The 22,049-nt window shown below is 35.0% G+C and overlaps 1 protein-coding gene across 3 annotated transcripts in view; it reads left to right on the forward strand.

Annotated features, from left to right (window-relative positions):
* Positions 1-22,049, forward strand: part of CSMD3 (CUB and Sushi multiple domains 3) — a 601,317-nt gene that overhangs the window by 468,706 nt on the left and 110,562 nt on the right. For all 3 annotated transcript variants that reach the window (XM_061447844.1, XM_061447845.1, XM_061447846.1), the window contains 5 exons: positions 12,054-12,167; positions 12,788-12,883; positions 13,734-13,937; positions 17,007-17,131; positions 21,272-21,368. In XM_061447844.1, the coding sequence (XP_061303828.1) occupies positions 12,054-12,167; positions 12,788-12,883; positions 13,734-13,937; positions 17,007-17,131; positions 21,272-21,368 (636 nt within the window). The remainder of the gene's footprint in view (positions 1-12,053; positions 12,168-12,787; positions 12,884-13,733; positions 13,938-17,006; positions 17,132-21,271; positions 21,369-22,049) is intronic.

A 22,049-nucleotide genomic window follows, 5' to 3' on the forward strand; every position in this document is an offset into this window, starting at 1 on the left:
AGAAAAATATCTCTGAGCCCTCTATTTTACTAAAGAAAGGTTGGTTTATTTACCTGTTTGCTGTTTGCATGCAATTATTATTTACAGTTATCTAAAAAGAAAAAATCTAGTTAAAGAGTTTCCCTAAGGTGGAAATGGTATGTATAGGTGTCAGGATTCCACATAAGTCTCAGGTATGCAGGGAAACAGAATACTTGCACCAAACGTTTGATATGTCTGGTGCCATACATGCAGTTTCCATATTAGGGTAACTATTTCACAAGGTTCATCTGTGATTTTTAGTGCTGAACTGTACAGGTACTTACATTTTGGGTTTGGGCTTATTTATTAATTTAGTTATTGCTAAAATAGAAATGTTTTTAGTGTTTCAAAGGAGTCCCAATCTATACTTTAACATGATATTTCAATTTTCTTGTAATTTTAATTGCTGTGCTTAAATTTTTCCCTATTATCTGTCATTACATCATAAATATGCTGCACATATACATCACTAAGGCTCTTGGATGGTTTGGATGGTTCCTTTTGGACTTTCTGAAGCTCAAAATATTCCCTCTGTGAGCTTTTTTTTGGGGGGATGGAAGTGGAGAGGGGAGACCGTGTATGACTGAAAATTTTGGTGTAGTTGCAACCTAACGTATTGTCATAATATCACTGAGATTTTTCAGTCTCATTTCTCCAGTGGTTTCATTTCCTGTCATACTTTCTAAAACCAGATCTACAAAGTCTCAGCTCATGCTAATATTTAACATTTTTATGTTCCATGCAAGGAGAATAAATTTTCTTTTTATCTCATGGGTGAAGAAGGTGTCTAAATTTTAGCATCTCCTGATTTTGATGGTAGTTTAGAAGATCAGGCTCTGAACTGAAATAGGAAGTGCACTAGGAAGTACTTCAAAAATGTAAGTTACGTAGTTTTGTTCTTGATTGAAGCTTTGAGTATTGCAAATTCAAGTAATTGGTATATGTACTGAAATGCGTAGTAAAATCCTAAGCTGAAGGGATGTTGTCAGAGTATGCAGAAATGTGATGAGGAAAGCCACAGCCCATTTAGAATTCTATTTGGCTAAGGACAAGAAGGGCTTCTTCAAATACATAATAGAAGAAAACTTGGGAAACTGTGGGCCTGCTATGGATGGAGCAGGGACCCTAGCAATGGAGGACACAGAAACACTGAATGCTGCCTTTTCTTCAGTCTTCAATTCCAAGGCCACCCCTCATTCATTCCTGACCCAGGAGACCAGGGATGAGGTCTGGAGAGAGGAATCATTTCCCTCAGTTGAAGAGGATTTGGTTAGAGATCATTTAGACAAAGTTGACACCCACAAGTCTATGGGCCCTGATGGGATGCACCCATGAGTGCTGAGGTTGCTGGTGGACATCACGGCTAGACCACTCTTGATCATCTTTGAAAGGTGGTGGCAACCAGGAGAGGTGCCTAGAAGAAATGTCAGTCCAGTCTCCAAAAAGTGCAAGAAGGAGGATCCTGGGAACTACAGGCAGTCAGCCTCACCTCAATCCCTGGAAAGATGGTGAAACACTTCACTCTGGAGGCCATCTCTAGCATGTGGAAAATAATGTGATCAGGAGAAGTCAGTATGGATTCACCAAATGGAAATCCTGTTTGCCTTCTGTGTTGGGACAACTGACTGCATAAATAAGGGTAGAGTAATGGATGTTGTCTGCCTGGATTTCAGCAAGGCTTTTGAGGCTGTCTCCCATGATATCTTCATAGGCAAGCTTGCAAAGCACGGGCTGGATGAGTGGATGGTGAGGTGGATTTAGAACTCGCTGAATGGCATTTCTCAGAAGGTTGCAATCAATTGGACACCTGTAAGTAGCAGCATCCCCCAACATTTAATGGTGGATCTAGTACACATCTATGAAAGCAAGTTTGCTGATACAAATCTGGGAGGAATGGCTGATAGCCCATAGTGCTGTGCTGTCATTAAGGAGAATCTAGACAGGCAGGTGAGATGGGTAGGGAGGAGCATCTGAAATGCAAGGCAAGTGCACAGTCCTGCACCTGGGAAGGAATAACTCCATGCTATAGTACAGGCTGGGAGCTGACCTGCTGGAATGTAGCTCAATGGAGAAGGACCCAAGAGTCCTGGTGGACAAGTTGTCAATGAGCCACCAATGTGCCCTTGTGGCCAATAAGGTATCCTGGGAAGAGCATTGCCAGCAGGTTAGGGAGGTAATCTTTCTTCTCTACTCAGCCCTGGTGAGAAATCCTCACCTGGAGTACTGTGTCCAGTTCTGGGCTCTCCAGTACAAGAGAGATATGGAGCTCCTGGAGCAAATCCAGAAAAGGGCTACTGGAATGATTAAGAGTCTGGAGCATTTCTCGTTTGACAAAAGGCTGAGGGGATAGGCCTGTTTAACCTGGAGAAAAGAAGGCTCAAGGGGGAGATCTGAGAAACGTATGTAAGTATATGAAGGGAGAGTGTCAAAACGTTAGGGCCATACTCTTCTTGGAATTGCCATGTGATAGGATGAGAAGCAACAGGCATGAACTACTAAAACACAGGAAGTTGCATCTGCACATAAGAAAGATGTTCTTTACTGTGGGGGTGACTGAGCGTTGGAGAGGTTGTGGACTCATAAGTAATGAGCCCTATGTGACCCTCTTTAAGCAGGGAGCTTGGACTAGGTGACCCCTGGTGGTCACTTCCAACCTCAACCATTCTGTGATTCTATGAACGATAAAGTATTCTAATATTTTGACTGCAGATGAAGACAATTTCCACTACTCAGGATTATAAACCAGTTTCACTCATATCATGTCAATAAATGCAGAGCAATTAAAATGAATTAGAGAGTAATGAATTTCTACTACTTTATGATATTACTATTAATCATTGTAATATTTATAAATTAAAATAATGAAAATACAGTAATTTTGAGAAAACAGAAAACTCAATAATAACATTCTCATTGTATTTAGGATGCATTCTCTACCACTTCTGTGCTGATGCCCTGCTAAGAACAAAATAAAATCTTACACAGGGTTTACTTTCTCCACAAATAAAAGTTTTCCATTTAGCTCTTGAAACATTTCACTTTGAAACATTCCCTAAGTTTTCATTTCACATTTCAGTTATGGACTCAGGCAGACTGGCAAAACATCTGTTGCCAGACTGGAAACTGATAAATGGTTGCATCTACTTTGCGGACCATATTGATGTGTCTCCTGTATACAGCTATTGAATGGCTGGAATATTTCTATTCTTTTCTTTCACAGGTTTTATTTATATACTTTTTGATAATAGATGTGAAGGATTTTTTCAGTGTTTCCTAATTGGTTTGGGTTTTTTGGTTGGTTTTTTTTTTTTTGGTTCTTTTTTTTTTTAGGGAGATGTTTTGGTTTTGCCTACTAATGAAAAGAAAAAATAATTATTCAAGTATTAATTTCATCCACATGATTCAGGTGAAGTGATAATTTGTTTCAGATGAATGAACTGATGAATCACCTTACCTAAACAATAACATGTACTGGTAGGATAATAAAAGATAATTATTATATTCAAAAGCTGTTGTACTTTTAATTAGTAGCTCTAAATTAGCTGAGAGGTGATTGAAGAACCATGCCGCTTTTTCATAGTGCCTTTTCCATTAAATCTAGAAGCCTTGTTGCTTAGTAACATGGCTTGAATTAAACCTGGCATCTTAATAAGATTTTTTACTTAATTGTAAATTTACAAAAAAAAAATTGTTTTATTTCTTCTTCAGATCAGAGACATAAAAATAAGCAACAGAAAAATCATGTTTTACCATCTCTTTCTTTCTATAAAACTTGCTTAGACAGTCAGATGCTTTGAAAGTGTGATTCAGATGCATTTTCTAAAAGCAAATACGCAATTTTATAGGAAAGCAATGAAGCAGGACTAGAAAATAGATACGAATAGATATTTTAGCTTAAACTGAACCCAAAGGTCAGTATATGTCTCTAGTACTTCAGATAAATTGAATTTACAAAGATGAATGACTAAATTAAATAAATACCATGTTACGGCAGGCCCGTATAGCGAAAGATTTCTCTCTGGCTGAGTACTTACATGAAAATTCCTCCCATCCAACCTTAAAAATTTTACTGAGAAATTAAAAACAAATTGGCAATAAGTGTTTCTAAAACCACTGTAAAAAGACAAACAACTTCTTCAATTTAAGAATTTTAGGCTCAGTTACCTAATACTAATAGAACTCTAATTTAGAGATACTAAGTATCTAAAACTACAAATACCATATTCAGTAAGCCTTAGTGAGAATTTCTTGTTAGCAATATTTTCTTATGAATTATAATAATAACTAGGAAAATTCCTATTAAGAATACTCCTTTAAAGCTGTCTTAATCTATCTTTCTATATTTTGTTTTTTCTGGTTGTGTTTTTTTTTCTGTTGACTAGGCATGTAATTAGACTGTTGGGAATTAAGGTTGGATGATCACAATATGGGTTATAATCATATGAATATAAATGCTTCAGAGAATGACCTTTTGGGGAAAAATGATATATTCAAATTCCATACCTTATTTAGAAAAGCTTTCACTGATTTTTCACAGATTTTTTTTTATCTGTCCTTAATACACAAAAGAAGATAATGTAATTTTATTATATAACCTCTTTCCAATAATTAGTATTTCTCTTTTTCTTGGTTTCTGCAGTTATGAATAATGTTTTTGTATAGTTTCATCCATCTAATTAGAAATGAAACTGAATGAGAGGGAAATAAATTTTTCTCATGTTTAATTTAACAATAAATCATGTTCATAATTTATTTTTTAGCTATTTTGTGAACACTGTTCCTCCAAATATTATTGAATTAAAAAGCCAAACTTAACCAAACCAAACGAAAGCAAACTTCATAATTAAAAATGAGGGATTATTCTAGACTAATCTTATTAAATCAAATTCTCTCTTTATTTTTCAAAATAAGGCCTCATAACTGCTAGACTCATGTTTCCTGGATCCTATTCAAAGTGTTCAGGTTTTTACTTGGTATAACTATAATCCAAGTTTGCTCTGTTCGCTCAGAATGTATCTCACTGGAAACAAATAAGACCTTTTCTTGTTAAAGGAGGCAAAGGAACGGTCTACCACAATTTTCTTCAACCATGTTATCATGAATTCTCATAGCTCCTTAAAATAAAATAGTATAAGAAACACATACAACACTATTTGTTTCTGATATACATAGATCATATATCAGCTATATATGTTGTATAATATACAACAATCTTTTACTGTTTGCAAGTATAATCATTATAATAGATTTTTTTTTTTTAAAGACACTAATTAAATGGCATAGTTAGGTTCATTGCTAGTAACAGTTTAGGTAATGTCCAATGTCTGGTTAAGAAAAAAGATCAAAGTGTGATTTTATGTATTCTATGTAATAAATGTTAATGTATTCAATCAGGTATCTATTTTTAATGTTTGTAAATTACCAGTTATTAAGATCAAAGTCTTCTGGATTTTTTAATACCATTGAGAAGATTAAGCCTGTCAATAGTGTAGTCAAATATGGAATGATGTTATGCTATCTGCAACATATTTGATTGTAATGTGCATATAAAATGGTTATGTGGAGTATAAACATCTTTGATGCTGTTCTTTTTGGTTGAGTCCATACCCCTTTCTGATTAGAGAAAATAATACCGTATTCTATGTATAATAGAATTGAAATAATTTCAGATTTCAAAACTTGATACCTTAAAAAAAAATCTTAAAAAATATGCTTATCCTTACCTACATTAAAAGTCACTGTATTATCACAACTGAAGTCTGAGTGTATCAGTATTCATAATAAAATCATGAAGTCTGCAGACTTAGTCAGGTACATACTGATTAGCACTTAGACCTAAATAAATCAGAAATACACAGAGGGCAAAAAAAACCCAAACAATAAAATTACTGGACAGTGGAATAATTTGCCTAAATATATTCTGCAGTTTCATCACTTAAAGTATTTAAATCAAGACTTTCCACTACAAATAGCTATCAGTTATGAAGCCATACACCTGTACCATAAGAATCATAATATCAGGACAGAAAACAAGGGGCTGCCCAACACAAGTGTCCTTAGCCTGTAACCTTCGGTTCCAACACTCCAGTCATAGGAGCCATCCCCCCATGTTTCTGTGATGCCTATTATATCATACCCCCATAGATGTGCACACATCTCTAATTCCTCTTGTCTGTTCCCCATGCTATGGGCATTTGTAGAGAGGCATCTGAGCTGAGCTCCAAATGAAGCCGGCTCATTGGCTGGAGTGGCTGGAATATCTCTACATTGCTCCAAGCATTTATTATAAGTGTTGGCAACTGACTGGGTGTATTGGGATGGAATGATGCCCCCTTTCCCCAACGCATCTAGTTTAAAGCCTCCTTGACCAGTCTGGCAAGTCTCCTACCAAAACCACGCGCACCCAGCTTCACCAGCCCCCAGTAGACCTGGCCTCCTAAATTGAGTCCCATGTTCTAGATACCCAAACCCCTGACTGTGGCACCACCCTTCTAACCATTTATTAACCTGATCCTATGCGTAATGATACCTGTGTTTTAGCAGGATATTTTGAAACAACGATGGGCTTACACATCAAAAAATATATTACCTATCAGTAGGCTTTTCCATGCAAATTTTCTTCAGATTAAATAAATTATAGATTATTTACTTTAGTCAGTGTTCTGGGTCTTTTCACTCTCAGTCTGTGAAATATAATTTGGTTATTGCTTAGAGCCATCTATCTGTATTTTTTGACAAACTGTTCTACTAGAGTTGTATTATTATTTCAACTTTCTTTCATTGGTTTGGAAATACCATTAGCAGTATTTGAAAGGAAGAGTTGTATTTTCACTCAAAACTTTGAGACTGACCTTCCAAAAAATAAGGAAAAAAAATAGTAAGTCTAAAGCAAATGCCACAGGAGTCCTTTTTCCTTTTAAATGTGGTGTCATGATCTAACTGGAAAAAAAGAAAAGCCATGAAGGATTCAAAAGCTTGACAGCATGCCACAGGTTTTAGAAAGCATCTTCATCATATATGTAATAGTTTGGGTTTTTTTTTCCATTCACTGTATATACTTGTATTCTGGTTTATAATTTATTTTTCATATGTACATCTGTTTTTCTTCTGTACTTTTCTCTAGCTTTCACAAATTTCCCCCCCCCCCCATTTATCCTTATTATTATTCTGTCTGTTTTTCTAAGTGTTCTTCTTGTACCCTTTATAGGTACTAAATGAAAGAACATGCATGTTGACACTGAACAGACCAATCTGTGATGTCTGATTTTTTTCTGATTTCTTATTCAGCAGACAATCAGTTTTTTGTCTGGAAGTTTAGTCATTGTTCTCCATACTGAGCAGAACACAAAAAAAGTTAGTATTTGTGAACTGTGTTTTCACTAACAGTTACTGTTTTACAGATTGTATGCTACAAGATTGAATAAACTTATATCCAAGTTGTCTTTAAAGCGGCAGCTAAATGTGATCCGTATGTGATAAGAACATACATTAGCAGCACAATAAGACACAAGTAAGCAGGCATTGGTGAACCATTTGTGAAGTTCCCTGGTTAGAAGCAAGGGTGCTTCTAGCCAGTTAGTGCCCTACAAACTTGTAACACCAATAGCTTGTCATAATTTAACACTTCTTGTCTTATGGATACTTACATTGTATTGAACACCTGTTCATTATAGTTGTTGAATCTCATTAATTGAAGGAAAACCTAGTTTAATTTACTGGTATTTGAATGTGTCATTGATTTTTAGGTACTTTAAAGTATATTTTGCAGTAGTCTTTCATTTTCAAAAGTATACAAGAGAAAATATGGTACTATAAGTGACATTAAAAACAAATTCTCTGTCAGTGTATAATTGAATAGTTTGATTTTTATATTGGATGAAAAAGCAACCTATGTTCTTCTAGGTCTCTGCCCTTTCTTTTTTTTCACAACATATGTCCTTATTTCCTTCTTAAGAACAAAACAGTATACTCTGGAGGAAGCCTTTTCTATTGCTATACACGACATGTTATTTCAGCTTGTGCACAGGTAAAACCACATTTATTTAACACATTTATTTTTTTATTTAGTAGAATATTATTTAAGGTCTTCAGTGTGTACTGAAGTTTTTAAAAGATTGCTTTGTAAGGCAAAAAAGAAGAAAAAATTGTGTCTGTAAGATCAAAATATTATGGATGAAGCTCATCTCAGTTTTCTTCAGCCATCTAAAAGGTGAATATCTAGTTTACAATAGTTGTCTAGGTTTCACTCCAGTTAATCAATAAAGATAGGTCCTTCCAGAGCATGATTCATTCCTTTTCAAGAAAATATTCAAGAAATAAGTCCCCACAAACTATATAAATTTTAGGTAGCTTAGACAAAATGAGATAAATTCAATGTTTTAGGTATGCAATCAATCCTAAGAGCTTTAAAAGCTGTCAAAATGGTAAGCTGCTGTCCAGGGGGTAAATAAGCCATTGTTACCTATTTAAACAAATAATAATAATAGATGCTTGAATTTCACTTTTGTCAAATTGAAACATACCTATTTACAGAAAAGAAGGTGTTATGGAGTGATGTTTCTTTCAGGGTTCCGTATTACATAGCAGGTACATCATATTAGTGTTATTATTGTAGATAGTATATACTATAATTAATATAACAGCTTTCGCATCTTTTAAGTTTTCATGTTTTCTCTTAATTTTTATATCCAATTTTTTGTATTATTATTTCAATTATATAGTTCCATTTGCTCGGTCACTCTTGTTAATAATTATGTGCTGCAGGTAAGCAATTCTCTACCCTTACTCATGTCAGTAAGAGTGCCTCTTCTAGTGGTTTGCACATAAACCCATCACTAGCCTTATTTTGATATCTCGTCTGCAGTGCACCTATATATCAACCCCCAGATTTGTTAGCTAAAGTGATTTGATCCTTATTTGGACTGGCTAATAATATTTTAATGAGTTTTCCAAGGGCAGATTGTATAGATTATACTGAATGATCAGGTTTATATTTTATCAGGTTTTGTTAATTTTGAAGCAGATATTTTTTAGTCTTCAAATTATATTTGCCATGGTTTGTTATTAAGAAAATTCTTCTCAAACACTAAAAAATAAAGAGACTAAATACATGCCAAATGCACAGACAACAATAACCCACAGAAAACAGGAATAATGAACTGTTCTAAAAATCAGAATTTACCTTCTTGTGACAATCTCAGCTGATTATCAGATGCATTACAGTATTTCACAGATGATTTAATAAAAAATAAGTATCTTGGCACAAAAAGAGGAAGGAAGAAGATCTATATTCTATCTATCTCCACTACTGGCTGCACCATATTTCTTCCTGACTTGAGGTAGCAGTTTGATTCACTTGAACTTAAATTGGTCATAAAGCAGTGGACTCAAAGCCCCTTAAGTGAGCATACTGCTGTTTTATATTAACCGCTTTCTGCTAGCAGCTCCTATTTGTCAGTGCTTTGTCATGCCTCAGGCATGCTAATCACCTTAAAACTCTTCATAACATATTTTATTTCAAACATGATAACTTTTGGTTACCTTCTCAGATTTTATCTGTGTTTTATTAAGAAATACTCAACTGACAGTGAAAAAAAAAGTTACCACAGGTGATCTGTGGAGCTTTCTCTTTTCAAAATGACTGATTATAAGTCACATATTTGTTCATTTTCTTGTGCTATGCTTTTAGAGAAGAAGGTGCTTCAGACAAAACTGGAGGCAACAGCAATCTTGAAATACGAAATGCAGAAGCAGACCTTTGAATTTTTCTCACTATACTGTATAATTGCGGTGGAAATATTTTATGATAACCCATTACAACACAAATATAGCTTATTAATTCTATTTTTTTAGATTTCCCAGGACACAGCTCTTGATGTGATTGTTAAGTTACACTTCAGCACTTGCCTGAATTTTCCATATACAGTTTGCAACTTAATTCAAAACGGGAAATAGCAGTGGAAGTCCCAAGGACCTTTACTTGGCTGAATGGCAAAATCAGATGCATTGTGTATGAAAATTAAGTTTAAGAAAAGTGCAAATGTGATAAAAAAAAAAATCTGGATTAAATTTTTTAGTTATCTTTAGCAACACCAAAGAGAAGATTTGACTGCTGCTAAATATTGTTTTAAAAATAAGCAGATCTAGTAAAAGAAAAAGTCAATGTTTAATTTGAAGGAAAAATGTGGGATGTAATTTGACATCTCATGGTTCCTCCTAAATTAAGACAAAACAAAAAAATCAGAAGTGTCTCACAATTTTAAAATTACTTTTGTTTGAAACTTTAATAAATATAAAAACGTTTTCTTTAAAAAAAAATAAAAATCTTTTCTTCTTGAAAAGAGAGTATGACAAGATCCTTAGCCAGGTGGAACTTCCTTGCTTTTTTTTTTCTTTAGGTCAGTCAAAAAAAAAAGGGCAATTTGAAGACATTACATTTTTAATAGAATATTTTCAATGCTTTAAGGATGTATGAATTGGAGGAATTGTAAGTGCCTAGCTTCATCCTTTGTAACAAAATATACCAGATAAAGATATTATAGAATATATGGTGAATAAATACAATCTAGTAGCAACACATTAGACTATTTATCCCCAAATGTCTAACCTGGATAATGAACTAGAACTGGTTCTCTTACTCTTTATAGCTGTTCTAGTACCTACACATATCTAACTGCTTCTAATTTTTCATCTTTATGGTCTGTAATCCATTTTCCCCTCCTTTGTTAGCAATGGTGATAAAATTAGGATGTAAATGTTTGTAGATACTGGGGCCAGAATTAATCCAAACAGTTATTTTTTTTCTTTTTTGCAAGTGTAAACGCCTGTGATGGGAACATGTTTCACAGACCGTGCAAAAATAACATTCTTCAATTGAGTTGTCCTAGTAACATGACTTCAAAAAATCACTTTTGTGATTCAGTATATGTATTCTGAAAAGTGTTTGCTACTTTGGATGGGTTGCTTATTTATTTCACAAAGGTAAAGATGCACTGAATGTTAATGTCCTTAAGAAAAAAATAAATATTCCAAGGTAAGTAAAGGGTAAGTAAAGGAGTAGTGCTTCCAATTCTGGGCTCCCCAGTGCAAGAAAGACAAGGAGCTACTTCTGAGTGTCCAGTGGACGGCCACAAAGATGATCAGGGTCTGGATCATCTCTTTTCACGAGAAGAGGTTGTGGGAGCTGGGCCTGTTTAATCTAGAGAAGAGGAGACTGAGAGGGGATCTCATTAATGCCTATAAATATCTCAAAGGTGGGTGCCAGGAGCAGGTGCCAGACTCTTTCCAGTGGTGCCCAGTGACAGGACAAGGAGCAATGGCCATAAACTAAAGCACAAGAAGTTTCACCTCAACGTATGGAAGAACTTTACATTGAGGGTGGCAGAGCATGGGAGCAGGCTGCCCAGGTAGGTTCTGGAGTCTCCCTTTCTGGAGACATTCAAAACCTACCTGAATGCATTCCTTTGTAACCTGCTCTAGGTGGTCCTGCCTTGGCAGGGATGTTGGATTAGAGGATACCCAGAGATCCCTTCCAACCCTAAAAATTCTGTGATTCTGTGATAACAGAGTCTTAACAGAAAAAATTCATAAAATGCAATATATATATATAGCAAGACACCTAGAACTATAAAGGAAGATATTGTGGTGAGAATTTAGCTGTGAATTGAGTGGTGGTGAACTGGGAATTTTAAAGTATATTCAACAGCAGAAAAATGGGTTTGTTCCCTAATTACTATAATCTTTTAATGAATATATGTATGTTTGTGTAACTTCATTGTCTCCTTCATATATATATATATAATTGCATTTATTATTCATTTACTGCTGTAATGGTATGAAAAATAACTTTAAATAACAGAACAGATAATCATTATATATAATTTTAATTTACTTATATTTAAAACAATATATTAATGTATTTTCTTCTCTTTCTCCCTTTGTCTTTTTTTCCTGTTTTGCTTGTCCTTTCTTATTCTGTTACCCTTTCTTTGGACATTGATGTCTCTTGATTTTGCTCGTTCCTGCTTCATCAGTGGTTTTTGGCCAGTTTGTGTTTTTCCAGACATCACTCCATGATGTAGTTGAAGTATATGATGGCCCTACTCTGCAATCATCTTTGTTATCCTCTCTCTCAGGATCTCATTCAGGTATCCTTTAATAGAACTCTTATTAAAATGTTATTTATTTTTATAAACCTAGAATGATAGTGAGGTCAGGAAAAGAACCCCAATCTATTAGATTCAATTCAGGCAAAAAACATTAAATCAGAATTTTTAACTAAAAGCCTAAACACTCAACCCTCATTGCATTAATGAATAAAATGAAGTAAAATTGAATCTATATTTTTAGATTTTTTTTTTCCTTCTAGTACTTATTATAGTGAGTGTTTTGGGCTTCTTACTCTGTGCCTTTATGATTTTTATATAGTGAGCAATCTGAAATGGTTCTTATATATTTTAAAGCAGTATATGTTTGTAGCAAGGTAAAAACATATAGGTTATGTGTGACTCAATTGAAAGAGGGTTTTTTTTTTTGTTTTGGTAAAGGAAACAAACAACAAATATTCCTAATACCTGAGATGGGTTTTGTCCCCCTTTTCTAGAACAAAGTAATACAGCCAGTATAAAATACTGAAATTGCATGTATCTTGCAAAGTGTACTGAAGCAGAACATGGGTTTAGGAGGATTATTTCTATGTGCAAACATGTTGAATGCTCCTTTAGTAAAAAATGGTTATGATAGCTTTGTATTTGCTTTGTTTGAGTAGGTGAATCCCTTCCATTGAGCTCAGGTAACCAGATCACAATTAGATTTACTTCAGTTGGACCGGTAACAGCTAAAGGATTTCATTTTGTTTATCAAGGTGAGACAATCTGGAAAAATGTGTACATTTATTGTGTCGATCACAAATTTTAAATCATCAGAGAGTAATAGACTGAGAATATGAAGGAAAATAATAGCCTGTTATCCATATCATAGCTGTCACTATTTCTGAATGTTTTGAAAAGTGTTTAGGACCATTCTTTATATCTGTATTTTAAATTTTAAATCAAATATTTAAGAAGCATAAGAGTGGTTTCAAATTTAAGAAGACAGTTATATGAAGCAGCTGTTTCTGTTTGCTGATCTAATTGACTAATGAATGCTAGATCCATCTGGTTCCTTGAACTGTTTTATCTCTCAATTTTAATATGAATAACTGTTATTAGCTGTGAGTGAATCAGTGATCTTACTATTATTAAGATGCTTTTTCTTGGTTTACATTATTTGCCTTATACATCAGTACTTGCAACTGCAATTCATTATTTCCTTAAATTTAAATCATGAGCTGACAATCAGAATACGCATTTAGAAGTCCACAGAAATAGATATAAATATTTATCTGACACAGAAAACATTACTTTTAAAACATGTATTAGCTGAATATTTCATAGTTGTATTTCAGAGCCATTTTAGAAAGGTTTCAGTGTGGATTTTATGCATTGTTTTTAGTCTTGGCAAGAATATCAGTGTTACACACTTCTAAATAAAAGCTCTGACATAAAGAAGTATGCGATCCATATAACAAAAATTAATTTGGGGATTGTGAAAATACTCTTTAACTGGCAAATAACCAGTGTTTCTTCCAGTCATTTTGAATATTTGTGGTTCAAAATCTATATTTGTCCACCAAATCTAAAATGAGGAACCCACAGTTCTTTGTATGTTTGCAGCTGTTCCAAGAACAAGTGCAACACAGTGCAGCTCTGTGCCTGAACCAAGGTTTGGAAAAAGGATTGGAAATGAATTTGCAGTTGGGTCATTGGTTCTTTTTGAGTGCAATCCAGGCTATATCCTCCACGGGTCAACAGCAATTAGATGTGATACAGTACCAAATGCATTGGCACAGTGGAATGATTCACTCCCTACATGTATTGGTGAGTTGTTAAGGCTCTTTAATAGAACTAATTACCACCTAAAGTGCAGACCATTCTCTCCAGCTGAGAGTGTTCCTTCTGTGTTATCTGTACAATATTTTATTCTTGCTTACTTTTATTCACTTTCTTCTTCATTCAAGGTTTTTATTCCCCTTTCTATTGTAACCTTGCTGTGACATTTCACAAGTTTAATGAACAAACTCTGCTGCTATAAATTACATGCTAGTTTCTGTTACTAACATCAGTGACAGTGCCTGTCTGTCCCTTAATCAAGACTCAAAAATATGAGTTTGTTCCCTGACTGCTTGCAAGACTAAGATGCTCTCAACTTGCAGATCTCTAATGAGATATTGCAGGCTATCATAAAGACCACTACTATTTTAAAGATTTAGAAGTAGTTGCACTAAAATTTCATTGTTTGTCAGAAAAAAAACCAGTACTATTTCATATCAGAAAATACACTTTGCTTCGAGTCATAAAAGATTAAATTATCAGAATTAAAATTTCAAATTAATGTGCATCCATTGACATTTCTAAAGCTGATTTGCACCAACTGGAAATCTGATGATTGTGCTGAAAAGCTGTGCAGTAAAGAGATAAAATTCGAATGGTACATTTTTCCATAGGTTTTTGTCAAGGGCAGATATGGCACATTTGCATATTAAGTTTTACTAGAGTTTGGCTTGTTTTTTTTTAATATGGGAAAACCTCAGTTGTTTATAAATGAATTAAAATTGGTTATCATTTGCATAAATGTTCTTGCAATGCCACCAAATTTTTCCACCTGTAACATTTGTTGCAGTACTGACTGCTTTATACATTAATTTTATGCAAACTGAATATATTAAAAACTGTTCATTTTGAAGATCAAGACATCTGAAGAACTCCATTCCCAGTCATGTATGAGTTAAAGTTACTTTACTTTTCCTGATAGAGAACAGGTTTTTTTATAAAAATTATCCTAACCATTACAAAAAGACATTATGAGCATTAAGTACATAAGAAGAGGTTTACATGAGTGGGAGGAAAGGGAAACAGAGAACATTTTTTTCGTCAGATTGATTTTGTATCTTTTGTGCTAATAAGCATGGTAGAGTCTGAATAGTTTTCAATAAAATACAAGATTTTTCTCAAAAATACTAAGCTCTTGCTAGAGAGCAAGAGTAAGTACACTGGGGCAATATTAATAAAATATGATTAACCAGCTATTGTACACAAATAATGTTTATTTAGACTGTTTCAGGCATAGACACAGAACCACAATTTATATATCAACAAGAAAATGAAGTATATACTTAATTTATTCTCAGTGATTACAGATTTTGTACTATTTACCCTCTTTAAATGTATTCCTTTTTTTTCAGATATGACAACTCGACATAGTGTTGAAATAATTATTTTGATCATTGATCACAATATATTATTGATATTTTAGTATACAATTCAGCTTGTGGAAGACAAAGCTATTTGTCTCTAGGCAAGCTGAACTGAGAAAGGGTTACAGGTTAAAATTACTGTGCCAGTAAAGGTGATAAAAATATATATGAGGTAAAGTTTGCATTGAACTAAATCAGTTTAATAATTGAAGTCGCAGACATGACCGTATTAAATTATCTTAACTCTAGTGAATGCTTGAGTATTTCCTTACAAATAGTAGACATCAATTGTTCTGTCTGTTCATCCTTTTATGAGTAATTATTGAAACATTTTAAGTGACACTGACCTTTAGTTTAGCCATGTAGTTCCCAACAGATTCTATTACTTATATACCACACAAAATGTAGCTACAGTATTCTGTATTAAGATAAGTTGCATTCTCCTACCTACTTTCTAAATCTTCATATTTATATCTAATGAAATCCATTCAGAACTTAGTAGCACTGCATAGAAGTGACACATTAGCTTCTAATAGTTTTGATAAACCATCTCATTAATCTTTTCCTTCAACTTCTTAAATACAGAATATCTTTATCTAGATTAAGCTGTAATATTCTTTGTCCCTGTTAGAATGATCTAGGCAAGATACATTCAAGTTGAATATTCAGAAGATAAACTTGGTGATACTGACTGCCTCTGTCCTGCTTCACACATAATACTTTTAATAGCAGGCTGGAGCACCTCCTGTATGAAGACAGGCTAAGAAAGTCAGGGCTGTTCAGCCTAGAGAAGAGAAGGTTGCTTAGAGACCTCATAGACACTTCCCAGTATCTGAAGGGGGCCTACAAGGATGCCGGAGATGGACTTCCCATCAGGGACTGTAGCGATAGGAGTAATATGTTTAAACTTAAACAGGGGAAGTTCAGGTTAGATACAAGGAAGAAGTTTTTTACTGTGAGGGTGGTGAGACACTGGAACAGGTTGCCCAGAGAAGTGGTAAACGCTCTATCCCTGGCAGCGTCCAAGGCCAGGTTGGACAGAGTCTTGGGTGACATGGTTTAGGGTGAGGCGTTCCTGCCCATGGCAGGGGGGTTGTAACTAGGTGTTAAGGTCCTTTCCAACCCTAACTATTCTATGATCCTATTAATCTATGGGCATGGATACGGTGAGTGCAGTCTTGCAAACACATACCAATTTGCTAACTAATGTGATAGATCCATAGTTTGTAATGGGTTAATTCCCACACACAGTGAGTCAAGCAGTTGAGACTGATGCTATTAATTATTTAGAAAACATCATAGCAGCAATATTAAGAAAGAACATACCATTTTTTACAACATGTTTTGATCTTTAATACTAATACAATACATAATTGTTCAAACTTCATTCTTAACCCCTAAAAGTAACAGACTGGCTTTAACTTTGTTAAAGGTCAAATAAGTAAGGGAATTATGAGCATGATTCTGCCCGGTAGAAAACTAGGAGGAAGACATAATTTTCATTTTTTTGAAATGAAGGTTTTTGAGGTACAAGATTTCATTTTCCTGAGGCAAATATAAATTTTTTAATGTGCCATAAATTTAAAAGAAGTTTTTGGCTATGGTATGCTGAGCATTGTGTAAGCTTTTATAGTAAGTGTTCTCACTTCTGAAGCTTCGTACTTCTTTTCTTGTCTTATACATTTCCTTCCAGTGCCCTGTGGTGGAATTATGACAAAGCGCAAAGGGACCATTTTGTCTCCTGGTTACCCTGAGCCTTATGACAACAACCTGAATTGTGTGTGGAAGATCACAGTACCAGAGGGAGCTGGGATTCAAGTAAGTATACTTGCAATTTGCTTGTTGTCGTCACATCTAAGGCTGTTCCTCCTGATGCAAGAATATGAAAAGATCATATATTCATACATTTTTCTATCTCACTAGTAATTCTCACAGTGGAATTTATTACACATCATTTTTATTCCAACAGTTGTTAAAAGTTGTAAGAACTACAGAAATCTTAAAAGACACACTTGTAACTTTTTCTGCTTAAAAGAAAATCACCAATACTTTAAAATTATTCATTTCAATATATCAGTGACTCCTTGTAAGCCAGAGGAAATCAAGAGGCTTTCGTGTAATTTTTTTTTTCCCCAAAGTGAATAAATCTCCTCTAACAGAGTGAAAGTAAGTGGGTTGTTTCAATGGACAAGTTATAAGTGTTTTCCTAGAAACTCTTGTTATTTACTCTATAGTTATGGAATCTCATCGTGGTATAAAGATGCTCCAGTATGTTTCAGCATGAGATGGGAATTCCTCCTTTAATATACTGGCAGAATTCTTATTTACTTACTTAAATTAAGAACTTCATGGAACACATAGCAGCAAAGCATTCATTAAGCTAAGTCCATTAACAATAATATTTAATAACTTAAATCAATTTTGAGATTGATTTTGAGGAACCCTACATCATTTAAATGGTTGACTAAAGCTATAAGGTTTCTTACACAATCAGTAACAGAAGTTAAACACTAAGGGGATAGTTCAGAGGATTTAAATTGCACATTAATTGACTTCCTGGTTTAGGCAGTCACTGTTGTTTTTTGGAAGTATCTCTCATCACAGACTGATTAAATTACTAACTCTTTTTAAGTTAGGTGTCTAGTCTGCATGATATTCTTTTTCTCCAGAGTCACAATGAAAAGAGATACTTGTTTGTTTTTTTTTCCTAGTCCGCCCAATTTATTTTTTTTTTTCCCTGAACTAGTGAAAAGCCATCCTTCCTTTTTATTGTCACTAACTGAGTAAGTCATTCACTTATACTTCTATAAATGTAATGAGAGCAGGGCAGTTTCAGGGCATACCCTGTATTATTTTAATTATATCTCTAGAAAGTCTAATATTGTAACTAAAGCAGGACAGTCATGAAATGTGATATTCATGATTCATCCTCTGAATCTTATCTGATTTTCAGGGCTATATGTGGAAGATAAAGTCTCAGGTATAGTAAACTGAATACAGGATTAGTAAGTCAGAAGTCATTGTATCATTTTAACAGCATTATTTTTCACAACTAAGCTTTGCTTTATAGCTACTAATGACCAAAAAGAAAATGGTCATCAGAATTCTTTTTTCAGTTCATAGGAAACAAAAAGCTAATATACATATGTAAAAATGTAATTGCTACTGTCAAAATCAGCTACTTGAGGCAGCATTTGAAAATATGGACAGATTTTGTCCAACCTGAGAACACGTGCAAGTGTGGATATTCAAGATACTGTGGCAGCTAATGCTTTTGTGTTTATGTAAATGCATAAAATATCTGGACATTTTTACTGGCCAATATTTATTCCTTCAAAGTAAAAAAGACACTTTCCAACTTTAAAGATAAAAAAAATGTATCACCAATGCATATTTCTCTATGGAATGTATAGATGGAATTTTAAGCTATTTAGGTATAACACTACCAATGTGTATGATTATGTTGTTGAATTTGTTGAAACTATGATCAGATGTGAATGCTGAGCTGTCTTATATTAAGTTGAGAAGCAGACATTTAAAAGTAGATTTAGGTAAATATGAAGCGTGCACCAAATCTTCCTTCAGGCACCTAACTTAAATACCTTGTATAAAGCAATTAATCTACCATAGTTCCTTATGAAGTTAGAGCAGAAAGGCACCTTGAGTACATGATTCAAAACATCTACTACAGACTCTGGCTCCAAATCACTGCTTGAAGGTATGTCTATTGACTACATGGGGAGGTTAGAGCAAATAGCATCAGTTGCAGTAAAACAAATGTTTTAAATTACATGGTTTATGACAAATACAAAAACCATGGTCAGCAGCAGTCTAGCCCTGGAAACATAGTCAAAACATCTGATAATTTGAATTTTGTTCTGAAAGTTTCCTAGGTGCCTGCACTTCCAATTCTGTATGTCTTCAAAAATATTTCTGACAGAGAGAATACCTAAGTTTCATCTAAATACCCTGTGAACCAAAAAATAAATAGCCATGCCTTACAGTTTTCTGAAAGACCAGATCCACAGGGCCTCCTCCAAGTACTAAAACATGCTAACAGTAAGGGCCTTTCCATTGCTTCACTTAAAAAAAAAATAAAAATCATCTTTTGCCTGTAGTATCTGACCAATTCCTACAAATAAGTACAGTGTTTAAGACCCCCATCCAAGAAATAGGTAGCCAAACTGAACTTTCCTTCTATATAGAAGGTCCAAGTCATATATTTCACCTAGAAAAATAACTTCATTACCTAGTTGTACTGAAACTGGTGCTTATTTCTTCTGTTGAAGCTATTCTATTTTGGAAAAAATAAAAGAATAATTAAAGGAAAAGAGCACTAAGAAGCATGATTCTTTAACTTAGTGGCTAAGGTAGACCTTTTTGAGAGTGGTTGGGGTTTTATCCATGCTACTGTCACTCTTTAAATGCTTTTCATTGAACAGTTATTTCACTAAATAAAAAGAAAACCCCACAAAAAGCCTCCAGAACCTTTCCCCTCTAAAACAGGAACAGGAATTTCTCTGTTATGTGGAGAGTGTTATCACTATATGAGAACAGATATATCCTCCCTCTTGCAGTCTATCTGCTTACGACTCTACATCTCCTTATGAGTGAAAGGATATTATCACCTCTGTAAGGAAGTAAGTGAATGTTCTGCCATTTGCTTTTAGCATGCTAGTGACTGCCTCTCCTCAGGAGATGAGTCGGTGATGAAGCTAACCAAACAAAGGAGGTTGCTCTTACTTGGAGGCAGAATTGAACATGGCAAGACAGGTGAAGAAGTGTGCATCACTGTGGGACTGTTTTTAGCTCTGGATAAACTAGAGAATCACAAAGAAACTGCAGTAATTGACGATACCATTTTGTCTTCCCCTGAGACTCCTTCTAACATGGGGATCATTCTATACCTCTATGACACACTTGTGAGGTGGGCTGATGCCAACCTCATGAGGTTTAACCATGCGAAGTGCAAGGTCCTACACCTGGGTCGGAGCAATCCCCAACACAGCTACAGGTTGGGCATAGAAAAGATTCAGAGCAGCCCTGCGGAGAAGAACCTTGGGGTGCTGGTTGATGAGAAAATGAACATGAGCTGGCAGTGTGCGCTTGCAGCCCAGAAAGCCAACCGTATCCTGGGCTGCATCAAAAGGAACATGACCAGCATGTTGAAGGAGGTGATCCTGCCCTTCTACTCTGCTCTTGTGAGACCTGACCTGGAGTATTGTGTGCAGTTCTGGTGTCCTCAACATGAAAAGGACATGGAACTGTTGGAACAAGTCCAGAGAATGGCCACGAGGATGATCAGGGGACTGGAGCACCTCCTGTATGAAGACAGGCTGAGGAAGTTGGGGCTGTTCAGCGTGGAGAAGAGAAGGCTGCGTGGAGACCTCCTAGCAGCCTTCCAGTATCTGAAGGGGGCCTACAGGGATGCTGGAGAGGGACTCTTCTTTAGGGACTGTAGTGACAAGACAAGCGGTAACAGGTTAAAACTTAAACAGGGGAAGTTTAGGTTGGATATAAGAAGGAAATTCTTTCCTGTTAGGGTGGTGAGGCACTGGAATGGGTTGCCCAGGGAGGTTGTGAATGCTCCATCCCTGGCAGTGTTCAAGGCCCGGTTGGACGAGGCCTTGGGTGATATGATTTAGCGTAAGGTGTCCCTGCCCATGGCAGGGGGGTTGGAAGTAGATGATCTTAAGGTGCTTTCCAAGTTGTGTGACTTGTCAGAGGTAATATGAGGTTATCACTAAGGGTCACAGGATTCATAAGTCATGATTGGCAATTAAACAATGTTGTTGAGCAGTTTTATTCACTTAATCATGATTTTCAATTCTCTTTAACAACGTGAGAAATTCACAACTTTTCATGACTGAAAGCAGCAGAGGCCACAGTTTAATCATCTCTATGCTTGAATACAGAGGAGACAAGTTTATGTTCTTCACCTCAAATTTTTCTTCATAGGTGCAAGTGGTGAGTTTTGCCACAGAACATAACTGGGATTCCTTAGACTTTTATGATGGTGGTGACAACAATGCTCCAAGGCTTGGAAGTTATTCAGGTGACTGAGAAGATTTTACAATAAGTAAATCTTTAAACTGCCATGACTTCTTAAATATGATGGATAGTGGCTTAGCAACTTCATCTGCCAGTTCCCTCAGGACTTGTGGATGCATCTTGCTAGCTCCCATGGACTTGTACTTTTAGTTCTTGTGTGTGTGTTTGTTCCTCCTATAATTAACAATGGGTAATATTCTTTCTGATTTGATCAGTCATCTCTTAGCAGACTTTATAAAGCTGGATATTTGAAAATGTTAGAAATGAAATAACATTCAGAGGCTCCCAAACTAGATATCTGTTAATCTCAGGTTCTGCTCACTCTTAACATCAGGATCAAGAAATATAGACATCTAAAACCAAAATGCCTCTTGAAACTGCAAATAAATAAATTATTCATTCTTTATACTTATTTTATGTAAACAAGACAGTTCTATTTGCCTTAATTTGTTTTGTTTTCCTTACTTCTACTTTGTTCGTGTCTACAGAATGAGACCACAGACAATAATATTGTCTTGTGCTGAAAAACAAATAGGTGATCAATCACATTTTTAAGAACAGCCCTACAATATATGTTAAGAGCTGCTTGATATATAGGATTTGTTCTCTCTCTTATGAAAACCCTCGTGAATATTTCTCTTTTCCTGGATGAAAGCATGTAATATAATTCTATATTAGACCTTGC

Source organism: Pezoporus flaviventris, unplaced genomic scaffold, assembly GCF_033815535.1.
Source record: "Pezoporus flaviventris isolate CSIRO_AGI_PZ_B2104156 unplaced genomic scaffold, CSIRO_AGI_Pfla_v1 ptg000007l, whole genome shotgun sequence".
NCBI lineage: Eukaryota > Metazoa > Chordata > Aves > Psittaciformes > Psittacidae > Pezoporus > Pezoporus flaviventris.